The 12773-nt window shown below is 44.8% G+C and overlaps 1 protein-coding gene across 2 annotated transcripts in view; it reads right to left on the bottom strand.

Moving 5' to 3' along the window:
• Window positions 1–2022: 2022 nt before the first annotated feature.
• Window positions 2023–12773, bottom strand: part of LOC120994642 — a 79497-nt gene continuing 68746 nt past the window's right edge. The window contains exons 18-19 of one of the 2 annotated variants that reach the window (XM_040423357.1): window positions 10000–10094; window positions 2023–2658 (exon numbers count right to left, since the gene is read on the bottom strand). In XM_040423357.1, coding sequence (XP_040279291.1) covers window positions 2491–2658; window positions 10000–10094 — 263 coding nt within the window. In that variant the 3' untranslated portion in view covers window positions 2023–2490. Of the gene's footprint in view, window positions 2659–9999; window positions 10095–12773 lie in introns of those variants that run through there. The other variant, XR_005777448.1, reaches the window with a different exon arrangement.

Below are 12773 nucleotides of genomic sequence, written 5' to 3'. Positions count from 1 at the left end.
AATGGAAAAAACAGCAATACCACCGTTGTTTTTTTACATTGTAAATTTTGCGACACTCACTATTCGGCATAAATAACAGGATAACTTTACACTCTGGGTCAGTACGAGTACAGCGATACCAAATATATATAGTTCAGTTTTACTACTTTTGCACAATAAAAACTCTTTAAAAAATTATTTTCCATCTCTACATCCCAAGACCTATAACTTTTTTTTATTTTTCCTTCTACTGAGCTTTGTGAAGGTTTGATTTTTGAGGGATGACTTGTAGTTTTCATTGGTATCATTTTGGGCTATGTATGACATCTGGATCGCTTTTTATTCCATTTATTTTGGTGGCAGATAAGCCATCACCATAGGGAAAAATGTATGTGATAATTGTATAGTTCTCTGGTGATACCAAATATGTGGAAGGGATTTTTTTTTTATATAGAAAAGCATTTTTTTCCATGGAAAAAGGTGTGTGTTTAACTTGTTTTTTTTATTTTTTTATAAAACTTTATTTAATTCTTTATTTTACACTTATTAGTCCCACAAGGGGACTCACATGCAATCCTCCGATCACTCACACAGTACACTGTATTACTTGTGTAATACAGTGTACTATGCTGCCAGTAGAATCCGACAGGCAATCTATTGGACTGCATCTCTGGCACAGCCTAATAGGCAGAATGGCAGACCTGGAGGCCTTCATTGGACCACCAGCTGCCCTGTAAATACATAGGCAACCTGCAATCTCATTTGCAGCAGTGTTGATGGGTGACAGAGGGAGTCCCCTCCCTCTGAAACCACTCGAATGCCTTGGGCATTTTTGACCATGGCATCTAAGGGATTAGACGGCTGGGATCAGCGCATCTGCTGATTTCAGCCATTAAAGCAGGAGCCTGGCTGTCATACAAGACAATCATTTTGATTTGTCTTGAAGGAGTGGCACCTTCAGATGTGAATGCGCTTCTATTTTGGGAGTAGCATTCATGTGCACTTTTGCCCCACCTATCTAAATGGTGACCTTGATTAAGGTGGTACATATAGGTGTGTGTGCTCCTCCTCTTATTGGTTGCTTGATGCACACAAAGGTAACTAGGAGCATCACACTATATGTGCAGGGTCTGCACTCCTGAATGTAGATGCCCATACGGCATAGGTAGGTTTAGAGTAAGACCTGCCTGACTGAGACCACCTTGGTGCGGGTAGGCGGGCACAGATGTGTTTTGATCAAAATATATTGGCTAAGAGTCTCAGATTTTGTCATTAGAGAGTGAGGGCTTAGGCTAGTTTCACACTAGGGGCAAGGAACTCCGGCAGGCTGTTCCGGCGGGTGAACAGCCTGTCGGATCCGTGCTGCCGCTAGTGCACGCGTGCCCCCAGACTACCGCTCCGGCCCCATTAACTATGATGGGCGCGGGCCGGAGTTCTGGCGGCAGCACGGCAAACATGTTGAGAAGTGGCTGGAATAAAACTACGACATGTAGTATATTGTGTTTGCATCTATTGCTATAGTCCATTACCCCTCCTCAAAATGCGTAGTGTGAAATTCACAGCAAATCTGTACCAGAAGTTATCGACTACAACTGGTCTTACCCATTTTTAAATGGATGACCTTCCATGTTCCAGGTTTGCCGGAGTGGCTTTTTGTTCTTTGTCATAGAAAGGAGGGTCCTCTCTATAAAATCTATATGATAATATAGCACAATACCGTTAAGGACATAATCCATTTTCCAGTGATTTTTTTGCCTCCTCCCATTCCATTAGCCATACCTTCTCTTATAACTAATTTGCTATTTGAGGCCTTATTTTTTTACAGGAAGAATTGCTTAATTTCTGTATTATTTTGCAGTACATCTAATTTAATATCAAATATGTACAACAACATATTTACGGTAAAAATGGCTGCATTGATTTGAAAATCAGTTTTCTTTTATTCCTCTTACCATTTACCTAAATAAAATGACAAATATATGTAGGTTGTTACAAATATGAAAAAAAAAAATTATTTACACTTTCTGGGACTTTTATTGAATATAAATCATTTATTATTATTATTATTTTTTTTTTTTTTAAGTACACTGTATTCTTGAGTATATAGAATCACTAGACAGACCCGGGGGCTTTGTTGTCATACAAAATGTGTTTTCTTTTGTTAGGCCTCATGCACCCGACCGTGTCTGTATTTCAGTCAGCAAACCATGGATCCACAAAATATGGACGCCTTCCGTACGCCATGTGCACATTTCTCATTCCCATTGCTAGAAATGACTATGCTTGTCTGCAATACGTTTTATAATTTGCGGAATGGACACACAGATCCAGTTTTTTCTTTTTTTGTGGACCCATAGAAATAAACGGGCCCATGTGCAACCCGCAAAAAATGCAGATCGGACATGGATACAAAATATAGTCATGTGCATAAGGCCTTGCTTGCAGTCTACATGCTGTTAGACTTTTTTGTGATTCACATTTCAGTTTGGTATTAGATACTTGTTTATAATTCTAAACAGTATAAGCAACGCTTTGTGGTAGGATTTGTGCACTCGCTCTCACTGTGGCCATATAACGTGCTTCTGACCGCCTTTTTGTTGCTTCGAATACTGCTGTCCTCTGAGGTTCTTCCATGCTGTCTAATTCATATAACTCCAGTTCACGACCAAATATTTCAATCTAAAACAGGAAAGCAGAGTTAATGGCTCCCATACGGTACAGTGCATTCAGTTTACTGACTCTTTATTATTGTCCTTTTTATATTTCACTTTAGATATCCTTATACTGAGGACAGAGTGTATCACTAGGGCTATAAACCAGTGTAATTGGACAGCAGAGGTTCAGAGGTGGCTCTTTCCCAATCCAGCAAGCATCATCCATAATACTTGGGGTTGGGGAATTGTGTAGAGCAATGTTCTCCAACCTGTGGCTCTCCAGCTATTGCAAAACTTCAACTCCTATAATCCCCTGACAGTCTACACCTATCAGGGCCTGATGGTTTTGATGATTTTAAAACAGCTGGAGATCATTGATGTAGAGTAGACTATTCTATACTCTGTACTTTCTTTTCTAGGCTGCAGTCACACTCACTGGTTGTAATGCAGGAAGGAAAGACTGATTCTTTTTTATTGTATACCAATTCCTGGTTTGGTTTACAGAAACTTATGCTACAGCTGTCATAAATAGAGATGTCCCGAACTATTCGCCGGCGAACATCGCTTGTTCGCGTTCGCCGCGGCGGGCGAACATATGCGATGTTCGGTCTGCCCCCTATTCATCATCATTGAGTAAACTTTGACCCTGTACCTCACAGTCAGCAGACACATTCCAGCCAATCAGCAGCATACCATCCATTTTAGATTCATTCGGAAGCTGCAGTCTTAGTGAGAGGAGGGACAGTGTAGCTGCTGCTGATTTAATAGGGAAATCGATAGCTAGGCTAGTGTATTCAGTGTCCACTCCAGTCCTGAAAGACTCATCTGATCTCTGCTGTAAGGACAGCGTCCTCACAGCACCCCAAAAAGCCCTTTTTAGGGCTAGTACATCAGTCTGCTTTTTTTTTTTTCCCTGTGTAATCTAATTGCAGTTGCCTGCCAGCGTGTGTGTCAGGCTAACAGCGTATACTGTGCCCACTTGCCCAGTGCCACCACTCCTATCTGGTGTCACAGTAGATTACATTTAAAAAAATAAAATAAAATTTTGACTGTAAAATAATAGCAGTCAGTTGCCTGCACGCGTATGTGTTTCAGGCCCTGCAAGTGCATAGTGTCACCAGCGCAACTCCTATCTGGTGTCACAGTAGATTACATTAAAAAAAACAACAACAATTTTGACTGTAAAATAATAGCAGTCAGTTGCCTGTACGCGTGTATGTTTCAGGCCCTGCAAGTGCATAGTGTCACCAGCGCAACTCCTATCTGGTGTCACAGTAGATTACATTAAAAAAATATATATTTTTTGACTGTAATAGATTGAATAGCAGTTAGTTGTCTGCAAGCGTGTGTCAGGCCTACAGCGTCTACTCTGCCAACTTCAGCCAGTGCACAGTGCCACTCATATCTGGTGTCACAGTAGCTTGCACGCATAGTACAACTAAACTAATCTAAAAAAAATGACAGGTAGAGGCAGGCCACCCCGCAGGGGCCGTCGTGGTCGTGGTGCTGTGATTCCCTTTGGCCCTAGAATAATGCCCAGTGTTCAGAGACCACAAAGTTGACTGGCTAACACAGGACACCCAATCTTCTACAGCTTCCGCTCTGAACCTTGACGCACCATCCTCCTCCAGCTCAGCTTCGGGCACCTCTCAAGTTATTACTCGCCCGCCTGCCGCCACCACCAACACTAGCACCACAGCTGCTTCACTTGATCTGTCAGAGGAGTTATTTACACATCAGTTGGAAGAAATGAGTGATGCGCAACCATTATTGCCAGAGGATGTAGCTACCAGGGATATGTCTCAGTCAGGCAGCATTACACATATGGACGTACGGTGTGATGATGATGATGTTGTACCCGCTGCTGCTTCCTTTGCTGAGTTGTCAGATACAAGTGAAGCGGTTGATGATGACGATGTGTCCGTGGATGTCACGTGGGTGCCCGCTCGAAGAGAAGAAGAACAGGGGGAAAGTTCAGATGGGGAGACAGAGAGGAGGAGGAGACGAGTTGGAAGCAGGGGGAGGTCGTCGCAAGGAGCTAGTGGCACAGTCAGACAGCATGCATCGGCACCTGGGGTCAGCCAGACAGCACGCCAATCAACGCATGCTGTTGCCACCACCAGAATGCCGTCATTGCAGAGCTCAGCAGTGTGGCATTTTTTTGGTGTGTCTGCCTCTGACAACAGCGATGCCATTTGCACCTGTGCCAAAAGAAACTGAGTCGTGGGAAGTCCAACACCCACCTAGGTACACCTGCTTTGCGAAGGCACATGATCTCAAATCACAAACACCTATAAGATCAACACATACAAGTACAAGCAGCACACAAACTCAAAGCCACCATCCTCCTCCTGGTCCAGCATCTTCAGCCACGTCAACCACTGCTCTCCTCCTTGCCCCCTCTCAACCATCCGCCACTCCGTCTCTCGCCTTGAGCAGTTCCTGCTCATCTGCCCACAGTCAGGTGTCTGTCAAGGACATGTTTGAGCGTAAGAAGCCAATGTCACAAAGTCACCCCCTTGCCCGGCGTCTGACAGCTGGCTTGTCTGAACTCTTAGCCCGCCAGCTTTTACCATACAAGCTGGTGGAGTCTGAGGCCTTCAAAAAAATTGTAGCTATTGGGACACCGCAGTGGAAGGTACCCGGCCGAAATTTCTTTGCACAAAAGGCAATCCCCAACCTGTACTTGATTGTGCAAAAGGAAGTCATGGCATGTCTGGCACACAGTGTTGGGGCAAGGGTCCATCTGACCACTGATACGTGGTCTGCAAAGCACGGTCAGGGCAGGTATATCACCTACACTGCGCATTGGGTAAACCTGCTGACGGCTGCCAAGCATGTAATGCGTAGCTCTGCAGAGGAGTTGGTGACACCGCCACGACTTGCAGGCAGGCCTGCTGCCACCTCCTCTACTCCTCCTACTCCATCCTCTTCGATAACCTCCTCGGCTGAGTCCTCTTCTGCTGCTGTGTCTTGCTCCACATCAACTGCACCCCCCCAGCTCCCCAGGGGCTATTCCACATCCCGGATACGACAGTGTCACGCCGTCTTGGGGTTGACTTGCCTGAAAGCAGAGAGTCACACTGGACCAGCACTCCTGTCCGCTCTGAACGCACAGGTGGATCAGTGTCTGACTCCGCACCAACTGGAGATCGGCAAAGTGGTGTGTGACAACGGAAGCAATTTGTTGGCGGCATTGAATTTAGGCAAGTTGACACATGTGCCGTGCATGGCACATGTGTTGAATCTGATTGTACAACGCTTTGTGCATAAGTACCCAGGCTTACAGGACGTCCTCAAGCAGGCCAGGAAGGTGTGTGGCCATTTCAGGCGTTCCTACACGGCCATGGCGCACTTTTCAGATATCCAGCGGCGAAACAACATGCCAGTGAGGCGCTTGATTTGCGACAGCCCGACACGTTGGAATTCAACACTCCCAATGTTCGACCGCCTGCTCCAACAAGAAAAAGCCGTCAACGAGTATTTGTATGACCGGGGTGCTAGGACAGCCTCTGCGGAGCTGGGAATTTTTTTGCCACGTTACTGGACGCTCATGCGCAATGCCTGTAGGCTCATGCGTCCTTTTGAGGAGGTGACAAACCTAGTCAGTCGCACTGAAGGCACCATCAGCGACGTCATCCCATTTGTTTTCTTCCTGGAGCATGCCCTGCGAAGAGTGCTGGATCAGGCCATAGATGAGCGTGAAGAGGAAGAGTTGTGGTCACCACCACCACCAAAAACAGCCGTATCAGCATCGCTTGCTGGACCTGCGGCAACGCTGGAAGAGGAGTCTGAGGAAGAGGAGTCAGAGGAGAAATGTGGCTTTGAGGAGGAGGAGGAAGACCAACCACAGCAGGCATCCCAGGGTGCTCGTTGTCACCTATCTGGTACCCGTGGTGTTGTACGTGGCTGGGGGGAAGAACAGACCTTCAGTGAGATCAGTGAGGACGAGGAACGGGACATGAGTAGCTCGGCATCCAACCTTGTGCAAATGGGGTCTTTCATGCTGTATAAAAAGGCTGAAGGAGAACGACCTGTACTGGGTGGCCACGCTACTAGACCCCCGGTATAAGCAGAAAGTGCATGAAATGTTATTGATTTACCGGAAGTCGGAAAGGATGCAGCAGTTCCAAAATAAATTAAAAACTATGCTTTACACAGCATATACGGGTGATGTCACAGCACAACGGGAATATAACCGGGGAAGAGGTGAAAGTAATCCTCCTCCTACCACGACCACGCCGGCAAGGACAGGACGCTTTACAGACGTGTTGTTGATGGAGGACATGCGGAGCTTTTTAAGTCCTACGCATCGCCACAGCCCTTCGGGGTCCACCCTCAGAGAACGACTCGACCGACAGGTAGCAGACTACCTCGCCTTAACTGCAGATATCGACACTCTGAGGAGCGATGAACCCCTTGACTACTGGGTGTGCAGGCTTGACCTGTGGCCTGAGCTATCCCAATTTGCGATAGAACTTCTGGCCTGCCCCGCTTCAAGTGTCCTGTCAGAAAGGACCTTCAGTGCAGCAGGAGGTATTGTCACTGAGAAGAGAAGTCGCCTAGGTCAAAAAAGTCTAGATTACCTCACCTTATTAAGATGAATGAGGCATGGATCACGAAGGGACTGACAGTGGGCGATACATTTGACTAAAAAAGGCCTGGTGATGAGATGAGCTGCCTTGGGCTAAAAATGGTCCACACCCTGCTGTATTTTATCTCTGTATGCCGGATGACTTGCATGACTTATCCGCCACCAACTAGGGTTCAAGCCGCAATGTTTTAGTGCACTTTCTGCCTGGAAAACATCAATTTTTCTGGCCGCTGCTACAATACCTCGTTTTTCTGGCCTCTGGTGCTGCACTGTGGCTGCAAAAACAAAACAAAAAAAAAGGCACATACATGTGTCAATTCCCCTTCGTGATCGTTACCTTGTTGTGGTGAAGGGGCTTGCGTATCACAATGAAGCGACCACTTCTATGAGTGTGTTGGCAATGGCAATGTTGGCACAACCCAGATGATAAGGTCGTTGCTTCATTGTGAACAGACCAAAAGCGATCGGCTGGATAATTTTGCATAGAAAAAACATTAATTTTCTTTGTGATCATCTAAGGTGATCATTAAAGCCTACTAGGCCAACAATGGGCCCACACTGCAGAATCATTGTTTTCTGGGTCACTTAACTGTCACTGAACTACCTCAGCACGACCATAGGCTTTGAAAAACCCCCATCGCCTGCAATCTCCCAAACGTGCGCACGAGCACAGTCATCACTACACCAAGATTGACGCATAGAGGAATAAAATTTATGTCATGAGTGTGTCAACTATTGATAACTCTTTGCGGTTGTCTAAAATCTATTCCATACACGTCCCCTGATAGGTGACGTAACAGGGATTAAACTGATAGGAATAGTACTACTTAACACACCACTCATATCTGGTGGCACAGTACATTGCAAGGCGTACGCGCAGTGCCCCAAATTGGAAGTAGCAGGACCAACCAAGCATCTTTTTTCATCTCCCGGTTCCTAAAATCTATTCCATACATGTCCCCTGATAAGGGACGTAACAGGGATTACACTGATAGGAATAGTACTACTTAACATACCACTCATATTGGGATTGCACAGTACATTACACGGCGCACGCGCAGTGCCCCAAATTGGAAGTAAGAGGACCGACCAAGCATCTTTTTCCATCTCCCGATTCCTAAAATCTATTCCATACACGTCCCCTGATAGGGGACGTAACAGGGATTAAACTGATAGGAATAGTACTACTTAATATACCACTTATATCTGGTAGCACAGTAAATTGGACGGCGCACGCGCAGTGCCCCGAATTGGAAGTAAGAGGACCGACCAAGCATCTTTTTCCATCTCCCGGTTCCTAATATCTATTCCATACACCACACCGGCCCCTGAAACAAAACAGAGATTAAACTGGTAAGAACAGATTTTTTTAATAATAAAAAAAGAGGACAGCCTCTGCGGAGCTGGGTATTTATGTACTTTATGGATTAAAACCGGAATCTGCGTCAACTACGTAATTTTCCATGGGAGTTTTGCCATGGATCCCCCTCCGGCATGCCACAGTCCAGGTGTTAGTCCCCTTTAAACAACTTTTCCATCACTATTGTGGCCAGAAAGAGTCCCTGCAGGTTTTAAAATTCGCCTGCCTATTGAAGTCTATGGCAGTTTGCCCTTTCGCGAACATTTGCGAAAATTCGCGTTTGCCGTTCGCGAACAGAAAATTTTATGTTCGCGACATCTCTAGTCATAAATTGTATCCATGTATCATAACAAGCCACGTGTGTATGTTCATTAGGGCCTAGCCCTCATCCAGCCCTTTCGGGATACAGGATCTAGCAGCTGGCCAGTCAATACTGCCTAAGACAATGCCTGAGATACTTCTGAATCCGATTAGTCAGAAAACACACTTTGTGTATAACTTTACCTGTCTGTAGTTGCTGTATATAATACAGCAACTACAATAATACCGACCATGGTATCTAAGCAATGGAAATCCTGGAACAGCTCCTCATAGCAGCGATTGGGGGAGCCGTTCATTCCCTGCAGCAGCCTCCGTCCCCTGAAGGATCCAAGGCTGCTTTGAAATCTATGAAAGAAGCAATCTGATGATCGTATGTTCAATTTCCCCTAGGGGAATTTTTTTTTTTTTATGTAACTAAAAATATAAAAATTGAAATCACCACCTTTCCACAAAATTAAAATGAAAAACGATCATTGGCATCACTGCATCCCAGAACTCATGTACTATTAAAATATAAAAATGTGTATCCCATACACCTCCCCAAATTTTTTTTATAAAGATATCAAAAAGTCACATACATCCCAAAATGGAATCAATAAAAAGTACAGATCGCTCTGCAAAAATTGAGCCCTCACACAGATCCATAAAAATGTTATGGGTGTCAGAATATGGCTATGAAAAAAAGATAATTTTTTTTTAAAGTAAAACAAAAGAAAAACTATGCAAATATGATATTGCTGTAATTCTACTGACCCAGAGAATGGAGTGCATGGGTCACTTTTACCGAATAGGGAACACCGTAAAAACAAAACCAATAAAACTGTGGCAGAATAGCGTGTTTTTTTTCCCCAATTCCACGCCATTTGGAATTTTTTTTCCAGCTTCCCACTACACTGTATGCAATAGTAAATGTTGCCATAAGAAAGTACAACTTGTCCTGCAAAAAAAACAAGCCCTCATATGGCTGTGTGAACGGAAAAATAAAACCGATATTGCTCCGGGAAGGGCAGGAGTAAAAAACGGAAACAAAAACGGAAAATCGGCATATCCTTAAACGTTTATCCTTTAAAATTAGCAGATACATAACTCACCTCTGCATTCTTTACGTCTTCACTGTAATGTTTAAGATGCTTTCTTGTAACACTATTCAAAATATCCCTTTCTGCCAGTGTCCGGCCATTAATAACTATAAAGTAAGAAAATAGCTTTAGAAAATCACAAAGAGGGGCATTGATTTATGACTTTGTGCCATAATAGTGGCGTAAAAACGTCGCAAATTAAGGTGCATGCCAAATGTATGCTATAATTTGCGACTTTTGAAGCTTATCGGCACTTTTCTAAAGAGGAAAGGGGCGTAGCTTAGCAGGAGGGGGCTTAGCGTGACCCGACGGATTTACTATAAATTATGTCACAAACTGGCATAAATTATAGCTGAAGTATACGCCAGATGAGGTATATGGACTGCCAGAGATATGGTATCTGACTCTTAATAAATTAAAAGCATCTTACTCCGGTGACAGGAGATCAAGACTGGCATATGGTAATGCCAATCTTGATAAATGTCCCCTCAGTAGCCTAGATTTACCAACGTGTCTGCCCCAAAAATCTGTATAAAAAGTGGTAGAATTTTGTGCATTTGTAGCGTCTACATTTTTTTCCTGTCATGCGTGAAGGGGGGGGGGCTTAATTGAAAAGGGGCATGGGCTAAGATGTACCATTTTGCTCCAAAATTGCTCCACAATTCTGGCATAAAAATCTATCTCAAATTAAGCCAGCCAATAGTTGGTGTAGAGTCAGAGAAGTGTCTATCCCTGCCAGGAGTGGATTGGCCATAGAACCTACAGGGAAAATTCCCGGGGGGCGCCTGCCCAGAGGGCCACTCAATCCGTCTTCATGATGGTGATCCGGTAAATACTGTGGTTGGGGCGGCAGGATTTTGTGCTGCCCTGTGGTATTTGGTTCTGCTGGGGCGGTATTCTGTGCTACACTACGGTATTACAGGCCTCTTCTACTTCTGTTGTCACTGCCTACTTGTTTTGGCCCGTCTTCTGTCCATTTGGACCTGCCTACAACATGGGGCCACTTTTAGGTTTTTTTCCAGGGCCACTGTGACAAATCTGGTGCAGGTGTAGACCACTTGTCTAAGCTTACACCACCTACAACACTAGTAAACCTGGGCCAATGTAATACAATCTGCGGAAAAGAACAAACGTCAGTCTATGACTAGCTACATTACATTACAGCCTTTATAGCTGGTTCTAGACTTCTAGCCAATAAAGCTTATATACATACAATTTTCCAGTATGCTTTCCGTATCTTCACAATTGAAAACCTCTGCTTGATGTCACCCAATGGGAACATTATTGTTTATTTCCATGTAGTAAAACAATCTGTCCAGTTCATGTGATGGTCACATAGGTTTGTTACAAGACCCCTCTGATAAGTGTACTGTTACTGTATCAGGTACCCCTTTTGTTCATCTAGCTGTAAACTATGGAATTCACCATGAACAGGCAGTTTGTGTATTTTAGGATGTGAATCCTGTATGTTTCCAATATTGATGATCTATCCTCAGGATATCAGATCAATTGGGTCCAGTGAGCGCTGCATTCTCTTCTCCATTTTGTAATTACACCTGCTCTGCTGCTGCAAAAGAAGAGAATGCAGCCCTCGCAGAAGTCGCTAATTGTTGCTCAAAATGTTACTTGCACAAGAATGTGCAATTTTTTTTATGCCAGAAAACTGCCATAAGGTTAATAAGATCCCCCTTTGTCTCTGTTATTGTGGTGTATAATGTTGTGCACTGCAGTTGTGCATTAACACAAAATTCAAAGCTTATGTGTTGTACTATAAGTATAACGTAAATGTCTAATGATTAGTATAATTAGTCATTTTAAAATACCAAAGCAGGAAATAAGGTTGAAGGGACAGAACTGTGGACAGCCTTTCTGCCATATATGAATTTTCCACAAGGTGGCAGTGTTGCTATGTTCTTCCTCATATCACAGCTGGCTTGATTTTCATTGTCTAAAAAGCAACTTATTTTCTCCCTCTTGGGGCTTACCATAGAACTACTCTTCTCAGAATGAGTTTTTTCCCTTTCATCCTCCATGACACCATTACCATGAGAGATGACCCACCTCCAACCAGGTAGGGACAGGAAGAATACATTTGACCCTACTCCGGCTCCTCCTCAGTGTCTTCCTGTCCCTTCCAGGTGGGAGACAAGTTTTTTTCTCATGGCAAATGCTGTGGGACCGCGTCTGTGGAGGTGGCTGTTTGAATTTTATGCCTTGGCCACATGAGGGAGGCAGGCAGGCAGCACCTGTCCCTAGTTGGCTACCTCTGGTGCTGGAGGGTCCGCTACATGCCAGACATCTGCTCCTTATCTCCCGCTCTGGGCGTCGGGCGGGGGATTCCATGTGGAGACCAGACACTCAGTGAGTTCCTCCAGTCACGTGAACGCCCTCTGCCGCAATCTGATAGGTTCGGCTCTAGCGGTGACATCACAGGAAGCCGCCCTGTGTTCCACGTGTGTTCGAGCTGCAACTTCCGGCGTACGGGTGCGTGGAGTGGGCAAAGCCTATTTGGTGCGCTGATCAAGGCGGAAATCGCCCTCTGATCTGAGGTCTGCAGGGAAGGGAGGTATATGAGAGGGGGACTATGTGGTAGATAGCCTGTCAGCATGTCTGAACTGGGGACTGACTCAATGGAGACCACTCTGGGGCCGACCATTGTAAGTGCCTGTACATATGGGGAGATGCTGGTTATATAATTTACCTAAGCTAACCCTCTTGTTACCTCTGCTTTCTCCCTGTATGCATGTAGAGCGATAAAGATAGCTCTCAGAGAGCAAAAACAAATT

The sequence above is a fragment of the Bufo bufo genome, chromosome 3 (genome assembly GCF_905171765.1).
Source record: "Bufo bufo chromosome 3, aBufBuf1.1, whole genome shotgun sequence".
NCBI classification, from domain to species: Eukaryota; Metazoa; Chordata; class Amphibia; order Anura; family Bufonidae; genus Bufo; species Bufo bufo.
Note: the sequence above shows the minus strand (reverse complement) of the source record. Positions and strands in the feature narration are given on the sequence as shown.